Below are 19,978 nucleotides of genomic sequence, written 5' to 3' on the forward strand. Positions count from 1 at the left end.
CCTGACATTTGGACAAATACTCCCATAGGTCATCACACGGTATTTTCTCCTAATTGATAAAGGTTCTGCCATTCTAGAATCCTAGAATAATGCTGACAGGGACATCTGGAGGTCTGTGCTCTGTTCTCCTGTTTCAAATAGGACCAACTTCAAACTCTGAGCAGGATGCTGAGGGCCTCATCCACTCAAATTTTCAGTATCTTGCAGGATGGAGATTCCCCACCTCCTCTGGGACCCTGGTCCCACACCACACCACCCCATTGTGAGAAATTATTTTTCTTCTCTCTGGTCTGAGTTTCTGTCAGCCCATTTCTCTGTCTTGTCAAGGCCCAAAGGCAGTCCTGCCTGCTTTCCTGCTCTCCCTTAGAATTGCATGGGGAATAATATGGAATTTGCAAAGCCAAGGTAATATCATCTAACCACCTTCATGTTAAGGCTGAGCCTGTAGGTTTTTTTAATTAAAAAAACCTGAAGGTTTTTTTTTTAAAAGAGAATGCCAAACAATACCTTCCTTGTACCTTCCAGTTTACAGTTTGAATCAAGGGTACTCAATCTTTTCCAGGTTGCTCTTGCAGCAGGGAAAGTAAGAGCTGCAGGATGAATCCCACAAGCCACACAGCCCAGACTGCTTTTCTCAGCAGCCTTTCTAACCAAGAGTGTCAATCTTTATATTCTCAGGAACTGAGTCCCACTTGTTGAAAACTGCTGGTCTAAATTACTTCTCACCCATCAAAGGATCCTGTCCCCCTCCTCCAGGCAATAAAGTTTCTTTTAATATCAGACAAAGCAAAGAGTCTACCACAGATTTCTGAACACCAGTAAGCCATTCTGCAGGCAGACTGGCTTTATCCTTATCCCAGGCAATCGGGATGTCCTGACACCTCATGAAATTCACTTCTTACAGCACACTGGCTCTTTTAACACCCCTATAAAGCCAAACTGTCTGAAAAGTGGATTTACAGCCAGCTGGACTCCTCTTAAGCAGATGCAGAACAGAGAAGAAGTGAAGCTCTGCTCCTTGAGGAGGTCAGACACCCAACTCCAGGCTGAAGGGAAATACCTCCCTACACTCAGGAGGCACCACCAAACCTTTCCTGGTGCTTGGTGCCTAATCCAGACTAACTGAGGGAGTCAGAGTCAATCTTATTGGAGTGCAGAGTCATTGTCCCTGGCCTAATAACTACTCCAGGATACATAGGCTTAAACACACTCTCAGCATGCCTAAGAAATCCCTCCTCTGTCCTGCAGTGTCCTGTTTGTGAGCATCACCACAAGGATGACACCACAATGACCAGCAGCCTCAGGGTGACTCCACACAGGGCAGCTGGTGAGGGGTGAGCACAAAGGGATTTTGCACTCCCACAGATTTCAGGAACACTTGCTCTCTTAGACTTCAGCCTGAGGAATTTCATTACCCGATTGCCAGGGCCCCAACACTTACATGTGCCCTGGTAACCTGCTGGCTCAACTTGCAGAAACCACAGCTTTAGAGCAGATCTTTGTCAGTCTCCTGCTGGAATTACACCCTGCCCTTGATTCAATTAAAAAAAAAAAAAAAATCAACCTAGACTTTGCAGCCTGTTGACCTGGCTAATTTTCATCTGTTTCTGGTTTGCATATAGGGGAATGGCACAAGGAAAAGATGTCGCTATCACTGTGCAAGAAAACAGAAAGGTAGAGCTGGAGAGGTTTTTATTTCTGCCTGCCAATCTCTGTATATGAAGACAGAAGCACCTTGCCTAAGATCCTCTTTCATCCTCTTAGCTGAGAGCAGTTCAGCTACCCTGTGGCACAGGAACGTTGCTATTGGCATCCATGCTGCCAGCTCATCCCAGGAGCACACAGATAAAAACCATCAGCATCTTGAAATCCCTCTTCTCAGCATGCCATAACTTACTTTCAATTTCTTGACCTTTTGTTCCAATGCCTGCATGCTGGTCGGAAGCTTCACTTTTTGCAGCTCTTCCAGCTCTTGCTCAGTTTTATCAAGCCAAGCAGAGATGTCACTGAGGTCTGAGTCCAGCTGCTGCCACTGCTGCAACTTCTGTTTCATCCTAAGTTTATTTCTGAGGTCTTGAGCTTGGATGAGCTCCCATCTATCAATAATGCCTGCAAATAATAAAAAACCAAACATTTAAATCTTCAGTAAAGGAAGGAGTATGAAAAACAGATGCAAGAAGTTTTGCAAGTAAATTATTCTCCATTCTGCTTGAGACCAAATAATAGCTGTAATGTGTTACTCTTATTCAGCCACATCTTTTCTTAAGATTCTGCAGTGTCTAAATTTCATATTGCTGGTCAAGTTATCCACGTAGCAATGCTACAGAGAATCTAAATCACATTAATTGGAGATGGTTTAATTCACTTGGAAGAGCAGACCAAATCTAAGGAGACAGAATTCAATGAGCCCAGCTGTGATTTGGTGAAAACCAAAATCCATCATGGGACAAATATGATCCAGCAGTTAGGACTTGGGTTTGTGTTTTGTGTCTGTGTGTAGCTGCTGGAGGGAGCCCAGAGGAAGCCACAAAGATGATGAGAGGGCTGGAGCACCTCCCCTGTAAAGACAGGCTGAGAGTTGGGGCTGTTCAGCCTGTAGAAGAGAAGGCTCTGGGGAGACCTTAGAGCAACCTTTAGTGCCTGTAGGGGCTCCAAGAGAGCTGGAGAGGGACTTTTGACAAGGGCGTGGAGTGACAGGACAAGGGGGAATGGCTTTACACTGATGGAGGGCAGGTTTATACTGGATCTTAGGAAGAAATTCCTTACTGTGAGGGTGTTGAGGCCCTGGCACAGGTTGCCCACAGAAGCTGTGGGTGCCCCATCCCTGGAAGTGTTCAAGGCCAGGCAGGATGGGGCTTTGAGCAACCTGGTCTGGTGGAAGGTGTCCCTGCACAAGGGATTTTAAAGTCTCCTCCAACCCAAACCATTCTAATGACTCTATGTTTCATCAATTCAGTGCTAAAGGGCACGGAGATGCCACCTGTGTGATCACTAACACTTTCTGAAAGCACATCTAAACCATTCTCAGGCTTTTCCTATTCATCCCAAGTATGGGACACAACCCTGGACCATTTGTGAGACCAGAGACACAAACTAAGTAAGCTGGTGCATGTAGCTGCACCCTTCTTTTTAGCACATTATTTGCTTTTGTGATTGCAGTACAATGTGTTGTTACAATCTCAAGCACCTGAGAACCAGGAATGAGGTCCTAAAAGGTCAAGAGAACTAGCTTGCTGGTCTGTTTGCAAGAAAGGACCACTGTAAAGACACTGGAGAACAGAATACATTACCAGCTTTGACAAAACATTTCTGTAAATGGGAGCTGTAGCATCTTGTTCTATGGAGTGCCAATAACTCCACACAGCAATCTTATTTTAGACAGAGACTTCAGTTTGAATTCTGATTAAAAGTCTCTGAAGTGTTCAGCATCACACAGAAGTGAAATTGCTCCCATTTATTGCAACAAGTCAAGAGATAGAAGTATATTTGAGAGAGAAAAATCTCAATTCTGGCAGAAGATGTGAAAGCTTAGAACAGCACACACGGGTTGGACAGAGGCAGGTGAGAAGGCAGGTCAGTGAAACTTGGCAAAATACTTTTTTTTTTTCTTTTGTTCCCAAATGTGCTGCCTTTGTGCCATCTCTGCTTTGTCCCTCCAGAGTCACAGGACAAACACCACAGCCCCAAAGCCACTCCTAATGCTCTGTACCTGACTGCTTCTCTGCTGCTGCTATATTCACAAGTTCTTGGTCATCCTGGGGCTCCTCATCGCTCATGTTGGCAGATGGAATTTTCTCCTTGCTGCTGCTGCTGCTTGCAGAGCTGAGCTGCTTCACCTGGAATGACATTTTGGTGGGTGAGCCCTGCAGGTTAACAGGATGTCAAAGGTCCAACCTAATTTTTGTTACTTTGGGCTGGCTGGGCTGCTGCTGAGCTCTTGCATGTCAGATTTAGCACTGGGCTTCTGCAGCTTTGCTAACAGTTTACACTGGCTCTCTGTGCCTTTCCAGTAAACAAACACACACCATGGTGATGCCAGTTACTACATGAGTGGACATGGCAAATCAATTGCTTTTGCACTACATGTACCAGACAATGTATATTTGCTGATGCTCTTTGTTGGATTGTGGGTCTTGGCAATATTGACTCTAAGGCTCCGAGACTGGATTAATGATGACAAAAGCAGCCAGATACCAGTACCACCCTGTCTGGAAGAGTGCTGACAACGGGTCCAGATCCACTGAGCCTGGCAGCTGCTGGTGAAGCCATGGCTGGCAAACAGCCACCAAGGCTGAGGTAGCAATGGACAATAAGCCATTTTGGCACATTTTTCAATACCTAGAAGCTGATTAAATGGTGTGTTACATGTTAGAAAAGGACCCCTCAAATTTGCTTAGGAAAGGGAGATATATCAGTATAGATATATCAGAGATGTATCAAGAGATTCACACTCTCTCCTTTGTGGGGGTTAAATTCTCCTAGACTTGTCCTGTGACAACAGAGTAAGGAAGCTCCTCCAGACACTGACTGACAAGGAGTCCAACCTGAGCCACCAGAAATAATGTTTAAGTTTGCATGAAGTGAAAATTCCCCCCCAACTATTCTTTTCCTTGATGCTGGAGAAGGGAAGTGGATGGAGTTACACAGAACAACAAACAAACAAACAAACAATGTAGTACAGGTTGAGTGCCCACAGAGCCTCCAACTCACATAGTCTGGTTTATAGGGAGTACTTGTCTCTGGTCCAGACAACACATTTCCAACCATCTCTGCCTGGTTATATCTGTGTTTCCTGCAGACTGGGCTACCCGGAGAATGCCAAGGATGAGCTTCTGAAACAGACTTTCCTGAAACAAATAAAACCAAAATCACACACCATGAGCAGAAGATCCCACCTCCATGAAGAAGCTGTTGCTTTGTATTAAGTTAGAAAGCGCTTTGAATAAAATGGCATCAAGTTATGGCATAAAAATGACAGTTTTGCAGCTTTCCTTGCAAAGCATGCACATTTGCAAAACATCAACAGTGTTTCAAAGGTAATGAGATGAGAGCCATGCAGTTATGGGACATTCTGTTTTCTTCTGGAAAATGCTTGAATACAGGTATGAGTATTCAAAAAAACCAAAAGACAAGGCTGCACCGTGGTTTTGTAAAGTTTGCATCCCAACAGTAACTATCACACATCTGCAACATGTCAGTGGGAACAAGTTAGACATGTCCTGGTTTGGAGAATGTTTGTTCTGGATTTAACAGACAGGACACACGTAGTTCTGTCATGCACAAACCACAGAAAAATACTTGCAGAGTTGGAGCTACGGCCCTCAGTAATTACGCGACCAAAATTAGAAACAACCAAAAATTGTTACTACTCAGAGCAAACCACCGAGAAAGAACCAAAAGACTTTGGATCAGTACAATGAAATGCACATTAACCACCTTGGCATTTACCAGGCAAAATCTAAATGGTGTGTTCTTGACTGCTTTTAATGTCCATGTGGATACTGCAGCGTAAGAACACCATGACAGGATGAGACATGGTGTCCACACAAGGCAGGAAGTCAGACATTACGTATGAGAGAGGTTGAGGAATATAGCGTGCAGCACAGGGAGATTGCCATGTTCAGACACATGCATTAGCAGGTGCCTACCAGAAGATGCTTTCAAAGTTTTTGTGGTCATTTTAAGATATGCCTCAGGGTTTTCAGTGATTTCTACATCTGAAAAAAGAATAATGTCATTTTCCTCACTATTCAATATTTTCCAACTATTAAGAACAACTGAAACAATGAGGGACAGCAAAGACAAAGAGCAAAGTAAGTGGCTGATACCATTTTCAAACATTCTTAAACAGTAAGGCTTCTAAAAACCTTATGTTTCTAAAATAAAAGCTTGGTTTAGACAGTACCATTTCCTTCATCAAGACATCTAAGAGATGAGTCTGCTCACATCTATTAATGGTACTTGAAAACCAACCAACAATGTGGGAGCAAGACTTCAATCCCCCTCCCTTCCCACACAGGGACATCCTCCAGCTGTCCATGTCAAGCCAAACTGCCAGACATTGGTTCTCACCTGACAGAGCACTGTAGTATGTTGCTTCTTCATCATCTTCATGAGAGGAAGAACCTCCCACATCACCTGTGTGATCCCACTCCAGTGGGATGGAGTCAACGCTGACAGGGGTCTCACAGCCTGATCTCTCATGGCCTTGAGTAGGGGGCACAAGGTGGCAAAGGGACTGTGTGGATGAGGGCCCCTCAGTGATGGCCTTCTTATGCCAGGGATCATTCTGGATTTCTCTGGAGTCTTCTTGGTCTGTCTCATTTTCAGAGTTATCTTTTTCATCGTCCAATCCCTACATATAAGTAACAATTACTGCATATTAATAAGATATACAAGAGATCTTAAATGAGCTAATGATTGAGCCACACAGTACTACTGGAGACAGATTTGTGGTGAGATGCAGCAACCAAAGACACGTGCCTAAAATTAAAGGGAGATGTAATTTCTGCCTTCTTCCTCTTTTGTCAAAACCAACCCTCACATCAGCAGATACCTCCCTTCTTTCAAGGCACTCAACTACCACCACAGTATCTGTCCAGTCTGCAGGAGGAGTACTCAGTTCCCAATGGACTAAACAGGTCACAGCAAGGAAATCATGCTCAGGCAGGAGTGAACAGCCACTTGTAGTTGCTCATGTTACTTCCTTTACCTGGCTTTCTAACAGATGTTCTTTCTTTTTGAGGCCAAGCAAATTGAGAATCATCTGAAAGTTCCCAGGGAAAAGCAAAGTGCATGCTGTTCCCCATTCAGGGTTTTCACAACAAAAGTGGACAGATGGAGTGGACAAACAAATACATAAAGAGATATTCTAACCATATTATTGATATTAAAGAAAACGAAGTGATATTAGAAACACCTAAAAAGATTTTGAAGCCTTCAAGCCACAACTACATAATTCTGAACCTTATGAACTACCTCCATGTTACTCTCCAGATTCTGCAGATGGAGAGGCATGAAAGGATTGGCAACAAAGATTTAGCAAGGCTGGCACATCTCCTGCAGAGCTCCCAACTCCTTAGAGCTCAAACCACTCAGTCAAGCTGCTAGGAATAAGCAATTGCAATTCAAAACCAAAAATAACCATTGCAATTCAAACACCAAAATCTTATCAAAGCTTTGGAACAACTGTTGCTTCTTACAGGATCCCTTGAAGTCAGTCTTTGATGGAACCGGGCAACTCGCCCAAACACCTCCTGACAGTATCGATGAAGTTCTTCCAATTCATCTTCAATCAGGATGGCATCCAAAGGCTCGCTCTTCTGAATCAACTGCTCCCCAAAAACGATTAGCTGATCAATCTTATTGGTGTTTAATGTTATTTCCTGTTGGAAACCCTATTTGGAACATAAAAGAAAAATAATTACTTCTTCATTGGCCCTTTCCAGCCTAAGGTTTGTCCCTGTTTCCTAGCTCACTGTAGTAAAAGACAAGCAGCAATTGACATTGTTGTCTAATTTAATTTGGCAAATATCTTTTTACTCAAGAGGTCCAAAGGTTTGTTTTATCAGCAGAATTACAGTTCCAAATGAAGAGGCATTTTCCACCCATGTGTACATCAATATGGCTGCAGTGTCCTGAGCCTGCAGGGGATCGTGATACGAGAGCTCAGCTAATCAGAGCTCATTTTTCTGTTGGGTACACTATCTTTTTCTCAGCAGCCAAGAAATTTGTTTGGTTGCTTGGGCCTCCAGCCTACACAACAGTAAATCTACATCCCAAAGGAATAACAATGCAGGGAGAAAGGAGAAATGAGCATATGATGTAGCAAAGAACTAGTATATTCCTCAGAATCACTGCACATTCCTGATGTCTAATTTCTGTTGAAATTCCCAGCTACAAACTATGAGCTCCTAGGAGAGGTTGTACTATAATGCCAGAAAATAATGCCTGAATTTAGGAATATAGCTCTTACTGTTAACCAGCATCTGCTGATTTCCAGGCCAGATACCACTGTCACTGACATGCATTGGCAGGAGAAAATGGCAGGACAGAACTGAGCTTGAACACTTAATCTGAATTAAATACTGCACAGCATAATTTTGATTCAGGCAGTATGTCTTAACAATTTACTGCTGTCTTCTAACAAATATAGTCCTACAGAGATCTGGTGGCTATTGTGAAGTTACAGAAAAGCAGACGATTCTGTCAGGCAAGGGCAGCCCAACAGGATCACTGGGCTACAGTAAACAACTGCTTCATGGGGATACGTACATTTAACTGGCGCATTTTGTCGTCAAAGTTACTTTTTGAGAAGTGTTCCACGTTTGTCAGCTGTAGGTCCATTTCTGTGAGCCAGACAAGGATGCTTTCCCTTGTCCCCTCAAACTCATCTCTCCGATTGGTGAAGTGCTGGATGGAAAAAAGGAGCCAGTGTTACATGACTTCAGCTACTAGAAGAGACAGGTCACAGGAGCTCTCTGAAATCAGTGTTTTATTTAAAAACTCCTGTTCACCTTAAAGGCCATTAGGACACAAACAGCAGCATGCCATGTATAAAACCTGTCTTTTTCCTTTGATGATGCTAGAACTGTGCCCTATACTAGTACATTATTTGTACAAAAGACGGAGCAGAATTTTAGCAATTCAAGATGCTTCTATAAAATTATATTCTTGATTCCACACATTCCTTCTCCCACATCATTATACCAGTGACAGTTACTTGGACTGAGGCTTAACATCTAATTTGTTCTAAACTTAAAACAGAGATAAACAAAGGAAGCAAACCCCATCTCTAATTAAAGTAAAACTGTGTGATTAAAATCAGTTTTTACTGATTTTACAATGGAGAGGCTGGATCATGGATGATCACGCCAGTGTAATTAATGCACTGTTTGACATGGCACGCCCCACAGAAGCTGCTAACAGACATGCAGCTTGCCTGTTCTCATGGGTGGATTTACTGCTCAGGAAGGGGATCATGTAACATCCCAAACATAACAATTTGTAGCTGCACAGATCAAACCCCATCACTGCTCTCACTGCCTCATCCACTGACTTCTGGGAGCTAACAGTTTTCCCTGTCAGTTGCTTGCAGCACTGCTGTATTTAAAAATCTGGCAGTCACAAGTTTCCCCCAGGGCACAGCACAGAGTATCTGCCCAGAGATCAGTTTAACTGACGGGCAAGATACTTCAAAGATGTGTCACAAATACAGTCTTCAACAACATTCCCCATCAGGCAGGGAGCACAGCAGGAGCTGTGCCTTTCCATCACATCTCCATGTTTAATGCCTTGTTGGTGAATCACAACCTGGCACACAGTAGAGCTGATTTGGAAACTCCAAACCATACCTGCACTTGGGGCCCTTTTGTCTCTCTGCCTCTTACCTATGGAAAGGTGCAAGTGCATGAACACCTCCACCCATTACAAGAAGGTAAGAGGAAAGTGTGATAGGAGCAATGAGTACTGCAACCGACCTCCCAAAATCTGCTTTAAGCTTTTCTTCAGCTACCAAGAACCAATCTACCAAGGTCAGGTTTACACCATGTACTCGGTGACTCTTCCGGAGCTGCTCTGCTGTGCCGGTAGCTCAGGACACACAGAGTAGCTCTGATGTAGGCTTTGCTCTTGGGTAATTCCTGCAGAAACCTGCGAGTGCTCCTCACTCTCTCACCCCACTGTGCCATTACCTTGAGTCTCCTGAGAATGGAAGCGACTCGTTTCTGGAGGTTATCCCAGCGCTGGTTGCCCTCGTGCACCATCTGTTTGAGCTTGCTGGCAGAGTCAGTGCGGTTCTCGCGGGCCAGGCGCCGGTACTGCTTATTGATCAGCTCCAGCTGCGTGAGGCGCTCATGGATCTGCCGCTGGAACGCCTGCAGGGCAAAGTGAGGAGCTCATTCCCTGGTAAGAGTCAGGATGTGGATACTACCCATCAAGAGAGATGATGCAAGAGAGATGATGCACTCTCCCTTAAAAACAGACCTTCCAACAGCAAAACTAAATTCAGATTTTAAAACCCATATTTTAAACCATCTGCTCAGACTCAGCTCACTGGGAAAAGGAAGAAAAAAATAAATATCAAACTACAAAAGTCTCTTGCCTATAAAAAGCAAGGCTTTAACTTTTAAGTGTCTGTTCTGAGCATTTTATTCCCCACATTAAAAAAAAAAATTCTGGAGACAAACAGACATTTAGCAGCTGCACATTCACAAAATTATTTACGTTCCCCATACTACCAATGCCAAAGTAGTGTTTTCTAGTGACCCAGGCATTTTGCACAGACAATAAGTATTCAGCAGCCCGATCCTGACCATAAAAAAAGGAAGTTAAAAAATTCACCTCAAATTTCTTCAGCTCCTCTTTTGCATGTGTGTACAAAACCTCTGAAGAATTAGGCCTAGCTGCTATACTTTCAGATGCTTTTAGCCAATCTTCAAAGCGAGAATAGTCATCCAAAAACCTCTGCCACAGACGCCAGGTTTCCTCGATTCTGAGAGAGCAAGAACAGAAAGGTTTTATCACAAGCTAACTATCAACTCTGGATTCTTTCTTCCTCCTCAAAATTCAGCTTGTGGCAACAGCTACAGCGTTTCCTCCAAATGCTGCCACAGACTTCTGTAGGGTAAGAAGAGAGACGTACTTCATTCGCCTTTCCATAGACATGGCACAGATGTTTCTCCACCGTCTGTCCAAGCTCCTGGTGGTTTGCTGGATGGAGTCACACTCTGTGTCATTAGCACACGCATCTGAGTCGTGGAGCAGGACTTCACAGATGCTAAACACGGACTCCACGCCCGCCGTGTGCTGCTCTATGTCTCTCTGCAGATCCTGCCATTGGCAAAAGAACAGCGTCAGTGGAAGGAAACATGCACGGCTACATTTCAGCCATGCCCCTTCAAAATGTTGCAGAGGATGGGGAAAGAGCAATTCCTGTGTCAGGAAAAGCTTATTTAGCTTTAGAAAAGACTTGCAGCATGAGCTGTGCAGATGACACAGGTCAGGAGAGAAATGCCATGCAAAAAAAGGGCTGTCCACCTTTGGTGTCTCAGTCTAAACTCAATCTTCTCATTAACAGTCTGGACAATTTTAATGTGCAATCAAAATCCAAACCTTACTTATACTATAAATAAATTCTTACTAATTTTGACAGCACAAGATGACTGTCTCATATCAGGTTACTACACTGAAAGGCTTGTCAGAGAACTCCTAGTGCAGTATGTGCATTTTTGTGACTGATCACAGGCTGCAGCATGAAACACAAACACAAGTACCTGGTGTTACACTACTTTTCTTACTCTCTCTCCTAGGGCTCCTGTTCTCACAGACTGTTTCAAAGGGTCTGGCAAAGGACCTTTTGTCTAATCTACACTACAGGTTTCTTCTCCAGAGCCTGCATCTCCATGATAGTCTTGCCTCTCATCCTGTACCCATCACTACTCCTAAAGTCACTGTAATTGAAAGACAGAAACAAGGCCTTATCTAAATATTTCTTATTGAAAGGTAGATCCGTACTATGCTACCAACTTTCAATATTAATAAAATTACAACAGCCACTACAGTTCCATTTTTTCAGCCCATTTCTGGCTTTTCTAATGAAGAATACAGAGACTTTTGCTTGAATAACACTAGAGCAACAAACACAAATGAGCATTTTCCTGACAAAAGTGAACTGGAGCTCCCATTAAATGGTATTTACTGATTTCAGTCAACAGATGAAGCAGAATTGGTTTTGCTCTAGACTTAAAAAAAAACCCCAAACAAAGCAAAACAAAACAAAACAAAACCTGGAAACAGACATAGCTTGTAGCAAATACAAAAGGAGTTGAAGAAAGATTTTTCCCGGAAGACAACAAGCTGCAAGGAGTCAAGGAGTTGAGTATCACTCAGTGGCAGTCCTCAGTGGTTATGTGGGTACCTGAATCAAGGCCTGAGCCATAAATGGTCAAAATATGGCTTGTGGGATTTGTAGTAATGAACAGCTTTAAGGAATGTAGGAGCAAAAATCTTTAGATGGATGAGAGACTGCCAGAAGGAGACCCAACAGAAATTTTTACAGGTTACTAAGGATTCACAGCTATTTACTGAGCAAGATGCATCAGTCTCTTTTCAACACAGTCTCTACAGCTGGGAGGAGGCTCTACCTCACCATCAGTACCTGAAGCTTTATGAAGTCTCTTCTGAATTCACTACATTCCACTGGATTTACCAGTGTATTTGTGAAAATGAGAATTTTGACCACAGATTAAAATTAATTCTAACTTGCACTTTTGGTAATGTTACTGACACAATCTCATTACTTCAGGCCATGCCTGGGTTCATGGAATAGCCCAGGCAGAATCCATGCTGTTTTCCAAATGACCTAACTGCATTAAGTGAGACAAACACAACAAACTAAGAGAGAGGGTGAGGAACATACACTGAGCCCCACAAGGTACCATTCCTTCAACTCTGCATTGCATTGCCCAGAGAGCTTAAAGAGACTACACACTGCTAGATTTTTGCATTAGTGAAACACCTTTGCAATCTTAAAATTAGTATCATTCACGTTGTAATAACATGCCATAAAATACCTCTGTGGATACACAAGGCTTTTAAATTTCATTATTCAAGACTGCACAGGTAAAGCTTTTCCAGTCATGGATGTCAAATAAAAGAAGCCTGTAGGGCATATTTCTCACCATTGCTCTGCTTTTGCTGAAATAATTGTTCAGATAAAACCAGGAAAGATCCTTTTACTTGTCGCATTCAGATAAATGTTTCACTAATGCGGAGCAAAAGCAGCTTTTTTTTTTACTGTGGTCTTTTTAATCAGCACAGTCTTCTCATACTCAGCCTGATAAAAAGCTACAGTAGAAGTCTAGAGGTGCCTAGAGGTCTGTATGTAAAACAGCATAAAAAAAATAGTAGCTCTGAGCAGCAAATGATGGCTCTTAGAGCTAGCTGAACCTTGAACGCCCATAATAAAAATAAATTAGTTTGGACACAATTCCTTTGTGCTCCATGCTCTGCTCAGCCTGGCAATTTATTATGGCCTTTGAGAATGCAAAAGGTTTGGATGAGAAGAAAATATTTCCTTGTTGTTTATATGGCCATTCACAATTCAGATTAAACCATCAGAGGCACTGGGCCAAGCTTCTGGTGATGGACCAGCTCCTGCAATGGAGTCAGTGGGAGTCACCTCCACTCCTGTCACAGAGGAGCTGGCCCATCCCGTGACATCTAGGACATGAGTGCAAGGACAGCCACACCAACCAACGTAGAACAGAGTCCCCAGGTTTGGGTCACTCAGGGACCCTCAGACATGAAAGCAGAAGCCAGAGAGAAAAGATGGAATGGATGGGAAGGACACCAGTAAGTGTTCCTAAAGGCAGACGCCATAAAGCTTCCAAGCTTCCAAACTTGACAGACTCATTCTTGATCTTTAGTTTTTGGGCAAATACTGTTGTTTAACACAAAGGCCAGATGACAGCCAAGCACTCAGAACTGGGGCAGACTTACAGCACAGCCCTGAGCAAAGGATGACTCCACCATCAAGTCTGCACTTTGGAGAAGTCCCTTTTCCTCGCTGGCTAGAGAAATTTACTACAGGACTATCCAACTCCTCTCCTAAGATGCCCCTGGTAAACAAATGCCTTGGATAAATGCCCACCAACACCCAGCAGTGTGAGGTTGGTTCACACTTGTCTCAGCAGCATTCATGTGCCAGCTCCCCCAGCCCTGAGGGATCTTCAGAGCCTGCCTCTGGATCAAACCTCAGCCAAAGGTGTGTCTGCACAAGTCCACCCTCCAAAGCCCAAGCATCTGCTCTGCCAAACTTGCTCTGCTGTCTGCAAGGAAGGGACGAGAACTGGAGCCAGTGGGGGCAATGCATCAAATCGCAGCACTTGGATTGGTCATGGCGACTTTGTGGAGAGCAGCATTCACGCCTTGTCAGTCTAAGTCATCCTCATGTACTCTGCCCACTGTCTGTGCCCTGCCTAGTCCTCAGGAAGTCTGCTGTACTGAACTGAGCAAATTTGCTTTTGTTTGTATTTTGCATGTTTTCCTTGGGTGAATGGGGAGAGGGAGAAGTAGGGGTAATTCAACACAATACTGAAATTACTGCAAGCAAATACAAATTTTCCATGTAGCGCATCTTGGCAGGAACGTGCCATGCAAAGCAAACAGTCAGAAGGGCTCACTCAAGAAAAGAAACAGGTGATTTTATACCAGGACCAATCAGCAGCATTTTAGCTCATTTACTCTGGCTGCTGCTATTTCCCACCTGCTGTTCTGCCAGTCTCTTCTGGATTTCTTGGTCATCACAGATGTCATAAACAACAGGCTTGGAAAGCTCAGACTCAATCCGGGCCAACCAGGTGCGAAGGTTACTCATGTTTTTGTCCAATAGTTGTATAAAAGCAAATGTTTCCTTCAGCTTCTTCACCCTAAGCAAACCAGGAAGAACATTCTGTTACAAAGATGGTCAATCAGTGGAAAGGCTGTTAGCAGGAGAAGGTGATGACAGGCATAGCTTTATGAAGCCATGTCACGTCAAGCTGCTGCCTGTAAATCAGAGCCATGTTTTAGTCAAAACCTACCCAAATTGGCTCAGCAGGCCCTGCTCTACAGCTGCAAGCAGGTCTTGGGTGAAGGCTTTAATGAAACTGTATAAGCAAGGTGAATTTTCATCTGCGAGGGAACACTGAACATTCATCCAAGTGGGACTTTGTACCAGAATTTGCTGCAGTTAAACTAAAATGGGTATCTGTGGTCTGATTTTCCTGCTGTGAATTATACTCAGTGTCTTCTTCAGCAAGCAACAGGCCCACACTAATCAACAAGGTACCACTTTGCCAAGAGAGGCAGAATCTGCACAAACCACCGCTCCACCTGGGAAAACCATAGAATCACAGAATGGTTTGGGTGGGAAGGGCCGGAAAGATCACCTTTTTCCAACCTGCCACGGGAAGGGACACCTTCCACTATTCCAGGTTGCTCAAAGCTCCATCCAACCTGGCCTTGAACAATTCCAGGGATGGGGCATCCACAGCTTCTCTGGGCAACCTGTGCCTGGGCATCACCATCCTCTGGATGATGACAGGAGAGGAGAAGGCCTGAACAACAGCTACTATAGAACTTGTAGCACCACAACATTAAAAGCTCTTCTAAACACCACACGAATGAGTACAGATACGCCAGACTTTCCTGATGAGTGAAAAATTAAAAAACAGTCCTGAGGGGGGAGAATAGTACATGGCCAGGGAGACTTGTGCTGCGGGCAACCAAATGAACCACTGAGACCATTTACTTTTCTTACAGCTGTTTGTAGCACAGCTCTCAAACTGCAGGCAAACTTTTTTTTTTTATTTCCAGCCTTAACAGCATATTCCCATGCCAAAACCCCGTATCAGCCCCTCAAGTTACCCAAGTAGCATGCTTTTGTATTTTGGCAAATTTGTCTCCATGTGTTGGAGGAGTATCTGGCAAACTACCTCACTGCTCTCAAATCTTTCTTAAAATTCTCATTTATCGCAATTCCCAACAAAAAATTACTAGAAAGGCAACACCAGGGTGACACTTATCACTTCAGACTTATTATAGAGATTGTCATCTAGATCTTGGTAGTTAATGGAGAAAAAAACCAAAGATCATGATTTGTATCAGACCTGTCTTGAACATCCAGATCACAAGATGAGATGAACCGTACCAAAAAGCATGCTATTCTCCCCATGAACTGCAATGGTCTACCCTGCAGTACTATAAATATCAACACTGCAGACTCTAAGGTCAGGTGAAATCATCCTACCCATGTCCTAGCAGAGCCCACTTCTTAGCCAGCATTGCTTCCCTGTGCTGGTCTCCTGATCTCTAGTTATGCTCTTATGCCTTAGGATGATTTTTTGAACTTTGCATGTGATTTCTAAAATGCAAATTAACAAATTAAACCTATAGCTACTGCCTGCTCTAGCAACTAACAAATAAGCCTCATTATTTAAGTCAAGTGCAGTACAGAAAGTTAAAGTATGTATTGTGGAAAGGCTGAAACATTTCCTGTTCATTGGCCACAGTGGCTGGGAACTGTCACCATACAAACAAAACCAGCAGGGGGTCTGCAAGGGCATCTTGTACAAGGGGTTCTCTGCATGTCCCCAAATGCAGGGGATTGTTGAGGAGTCTGACATGAACCCTGATGTACTTGGCAACACCAGCATTGTGCAAGCTGGGACTGGGGCAGGGTGAGGGATGTAATGTCATGCAGTGCAGGCAGGGACAGATTGTTCCAAGGCAGAAGTGCCCAGACAGGGTGCCTGGACAGTGTCCTGGCCCACTGTCCTGCCTGCTACCAAACCATCCTGCCAAGTTTTAGAGAAGAGTGGTCCAAACTGCCAGTAATGAGTGGGTTTTGCAGCTGCCTGATGGTACAGTGACAGAAGACATGCAGGATACCTAATCCATAATGAATATGCCACCCTGTAAGCAACAACTGATCTTATTAACAACCTTAAGGTAACCAAAGAGGATACACATGTCAGCTAGACACTTGATTCAAGGTAAAGCACTTATGGAGGAGATATGGGAATAATCCTGCTGGATTTGTTCAGTCCTGTTGTTTAGTGCCAAGGTACAGAGTAAGGCCAGAAAATTTAGGGTCTCATATGGATTAGGAGCATGGAAAGCTTCCCCTACCCCTTGTCCCAAAAGCACCAAAAGCACTTTCAGTTGTTCTGTGAGGGTTCGAAGAACACAGTCCTACACTAAAGCTCCTGGCAGGTATTTAACAACTCTGCACTCTCCCAAAGTAAAAGTGGTATTGTCTGATTCATGTAACCCTGCAAACCAGCCTGAAGGATTTGGCCCAAGTCGATGTTCCTGCCTTGTACCCACAGAGCTGCTGACAGAGGTGCAAAGCACCTGCCTCTGCCCCTTTACACTGACTCTGCTTTCCACTGCTGGAGCTGATTGAGAGGAAACCAGTGCATGACAAAAGCATTTAGCTGCTCTTACTTTTCTTAACGAGCTTTTTTTTCAGAACTTTGCTCCCAAGTTCAACCCTGTATGCAGACAGCATCTGGCTCCCAAGCAAACAGCTGCTGTATAAATCTTCCTGCTCCTGGTTTTGCTTCTATTAAATGGTACTCAATGAACATGCCATTGCAACATTTTCTGGTGCTGTCATGGGCTGGCAGTTATTTATCCAGAAGAACTAACTCCTGCTCTGCCCTATTCCCACCAGTCAATTTGGATCTGACTGGTTATGATGCTCAGCAGACTAACAAGGCATGTAGTCCTCCAAAGGCAGGTGACTCAGGAACCCTTTTCCCTGGAGAGATGGACAATACAGGCTCTGTGCTGAGTACAGAATGGAAGAGTCACAGCTGAACATCTACACTGTTGCATTATTAACTCTGCATGACTTCAGGCCACTCAGGAGGAAAGCAAGGCTTGATCTCCACCCTGTCCCTGACTGTACTCCATGGCAATTTACTTCCTGCATATTCTGTGATGCTTCCCACAACTGCTCTGGAGACATGCACATGTTGGGACCATCTGATGGCACACCTGACCTGCTGAAAGCACAGCTTACTGTGCTGCTCAGGATCATCTCTGGCTGCCTGTGCTCCTGTCTCTGCCTGTATCCACCTGCTTCCCACGCCTAAGCTGCATTACAGAAAAATTCACAGGTTGCAAAGCATCTTTCTTCAGTCTGCATAGTGGACAGATGAACACAGACAAGGAAGTCCAAAGCAAAACCAAACGATATTGCATTGTAAATAAGTGTCTTCATGACTGAAAGCACATTCAATAAATTTAAGAAGCAACAGTTTTAGAATCCAAGCATGCCTTTTTGCACCACCACTCCAATATTGTTTCGGATTAGAAATCACTCTGAATTTCAAAAGATGAATATCACCATAAGTATAAGGATCTTTATCTTCTAGTGTTAATAGAAGCAACAGTCTCAAAGACAGCATCATTGTGGTACTGAGAGCTTGTATTTACTTTCTAGCAATTGTCACCAGACACACCATTGTAATTAAGTAATTTAATCTGTTATATATTCTGGATGGAATTTGGCATTTGCCAGTCATTTAAACACCCTTAATGCACTAAGTCATTAATCTCAAACTTGAGCTAAGCAGCCAAAGAAGACTAAAAACCTAACAAAACTTCATACTAGTGCAGTGCATAAATGGGAGGGCAGCCTTGTCCAGATATTGCACTGGCTGATGTGCTGCTGTCAGCAGACACAGAGCCCAAGGAAAAGGGCAGAGTTCTACACTGAAGCAAGAGGTAAAATGATGAAAAACATGAGTATCCTCAGCTTGCACAGAAGTCACAGGCAACTGCCATTTCCCTGGCTACAGCTCAAAAAAAAGAGTGAAACAGACTAATTACATTCATAAAAGTCTTAGTTTGCAACCACCATTCTCAGATGCATATCTGCACACTGAAAATATTCTTACAAATCACCTGCTCTTTGCATGAAGGAAACTTCTTGAAGTCTTTCGAGATGCATCCTGACCATTTCTGGGTAAAGACAGCCCTTCTGAGAGCGGGGTGGGGGTGCACAGTGCAATCCTCCAAGCCTGGGGGCAAAAGCTTCCCACCAGGTCCAGGTGATCAATCACCCAACACACAGTCAATTAACAGCACTAAAAGTTCAAGTACAGCAAAGAAAACCAGCTTCTTCCAGAGGATGGAACATGCCACCACTGTTGATTTGAGTTCTTCCTCTATGAAATGCGATTCTCACGTTAATTGAGATTGGTCAAACAGGAAAAACTTACTGTTTACAGAAAAAAGGCCTACTTATCCATTGTTCACTTCCCACTGAGAACTCACCTGCCACAATTCAACATGCCTCCAGAAGGGGAAAAAAAAGAAGATAATAATATTTTAAAATCCAATTAAAATATCACCACTAATCTCAAAAAAACCTGACAAATTCAGACTTGTCTTGTCCTTTGCAATGGACCAAGCTAAAAAACCACTCTGATTAGCACTCAGACACATGCATAAGTTGCCTGGGATAAGCCAAACAAAGCCAGTTTTTAAATATTTTAATCTTTACACCACAATAGAAGTGGCAGAAAAAGAACAAAACTAGGGGATTACAACTAAAAGCTGTCTGCAACCGTGAACAGAAGGACTAACTGACCTGACTCGAGATTGGATTTGGATCTTAATACCCTCAATGTAGTTGCCAGCATTGGGTTACAAGAGAAAATCATTAAGCTGTCTCAGGCTGTATCACTGCATGGCCCCAGAAATACACAGTGTATTTGTAGTAACTACTCAGGAATTACCTAGCAGTAGGAGGAGCTTCTAGGTTGATTGAAATGTATTCACACAAACAAAAAGAATTACAAAATGCATGCCAATTGCATTGCTTTAGCTGTCAAAATGCTGCAGGAAAAGGTACGGGGGAAGCTCAAATAAGGTAAATAGTAGCATTCAAATTTTAGTGTCTGAAAGAATGAAAAACATCCTGACATATATTCAAAACTCTCCTTCACAAGTGCAAATGTCATAAGAAAAAACGACTACCATACATGTCTTTTGGAGGAGGAGGAGGGGCTGAAATGGCCCTGCCAGCTGACAGGATTGTTTACCAGCGGCAAAACAATGAGATGCACAGCCCAGGAAACCTTTGTTCAGTGAGTCGCAGGGGGAGCTTAACCGTGTGAGGGACAAAAGACGCGGTTTGGAGAGGTGATGCCAAAGGCAGGTCTTAGGCCTTTCCTATGAAAGGCAAGGCCATTTCTCGGTCCGTGCTGGTGCCGTGCCAGCCGCCCCGTGCCCGTGGGTGTGTGTGCGCAGGGAGAAGCGGCGGGCGCGCCGGAGGAGGCTTTGGAGGAGGCTTTGGGGGAGGCTTTTCTCTCGTCACCCCCGCCGGCGAGCCCAAAGGTTGTTACCACGGCTCTCCACCGCCTCGGGTGCCGGCCCCCGAACACAGCTGATTGCAAGCGAGAGGCCCCTGAGCACTATTCCT

General features: G+C 43.9%; 1 protein-coding gene across 1 annotated transcript in view; it reads right to left on the minus strand.

Moving 5' to 3' along the window:
* Positions 1-19,978, minus strand: part of SYNE2 (spectrin repeat containing nuclear envelope protein 2) — a 170,785-nt gene that overhangs the window by 4,362 nt on the left and 146,445 nt on the right. The window contains 11 exon segments of the mRNA XM_017738829.1: positions 1,898-2,109; positions 3,710-3,836; positions 4,711-4,847; positions 5,649-5,717; positions 6,073-6,355; positions 7,203-7,397; positions 8,275-8,412; positions 9,693-9,875; positions 10,342-10,492; positions 10,643-10,830; positions 14,267-14,429. Coding sequence (XP_017594318.1) covers positions 1,898-2,109; positions 3,710-3,836; positions 4,711-4,847; positions 5,649-5,717; positions 6,073-6,355; positions 7,203-7,397; positions 8,275-8,412; positions 9,693-9,875; positions 10,342-10,492; positions 10,643-10,830; positions 14,267-14,429 — 1,846 coding nt within the window.

This window comes from Corvus brachyrhynchos, unplaced genomic scaffold (genome assembly GCF_000691975.1).
Source record: "Corvus brachyrhynchos isolate BGI_N302 unplaced genomic scaffold, ASM69197v1 scaffold245, whole genome shotgun sequence".
Lineage (NCBI taxonomy): Eukaryota > Metazoa > Chordata > Aves > Passeriformes > Corvidae > Corvus > Corvus brachyrhynchos.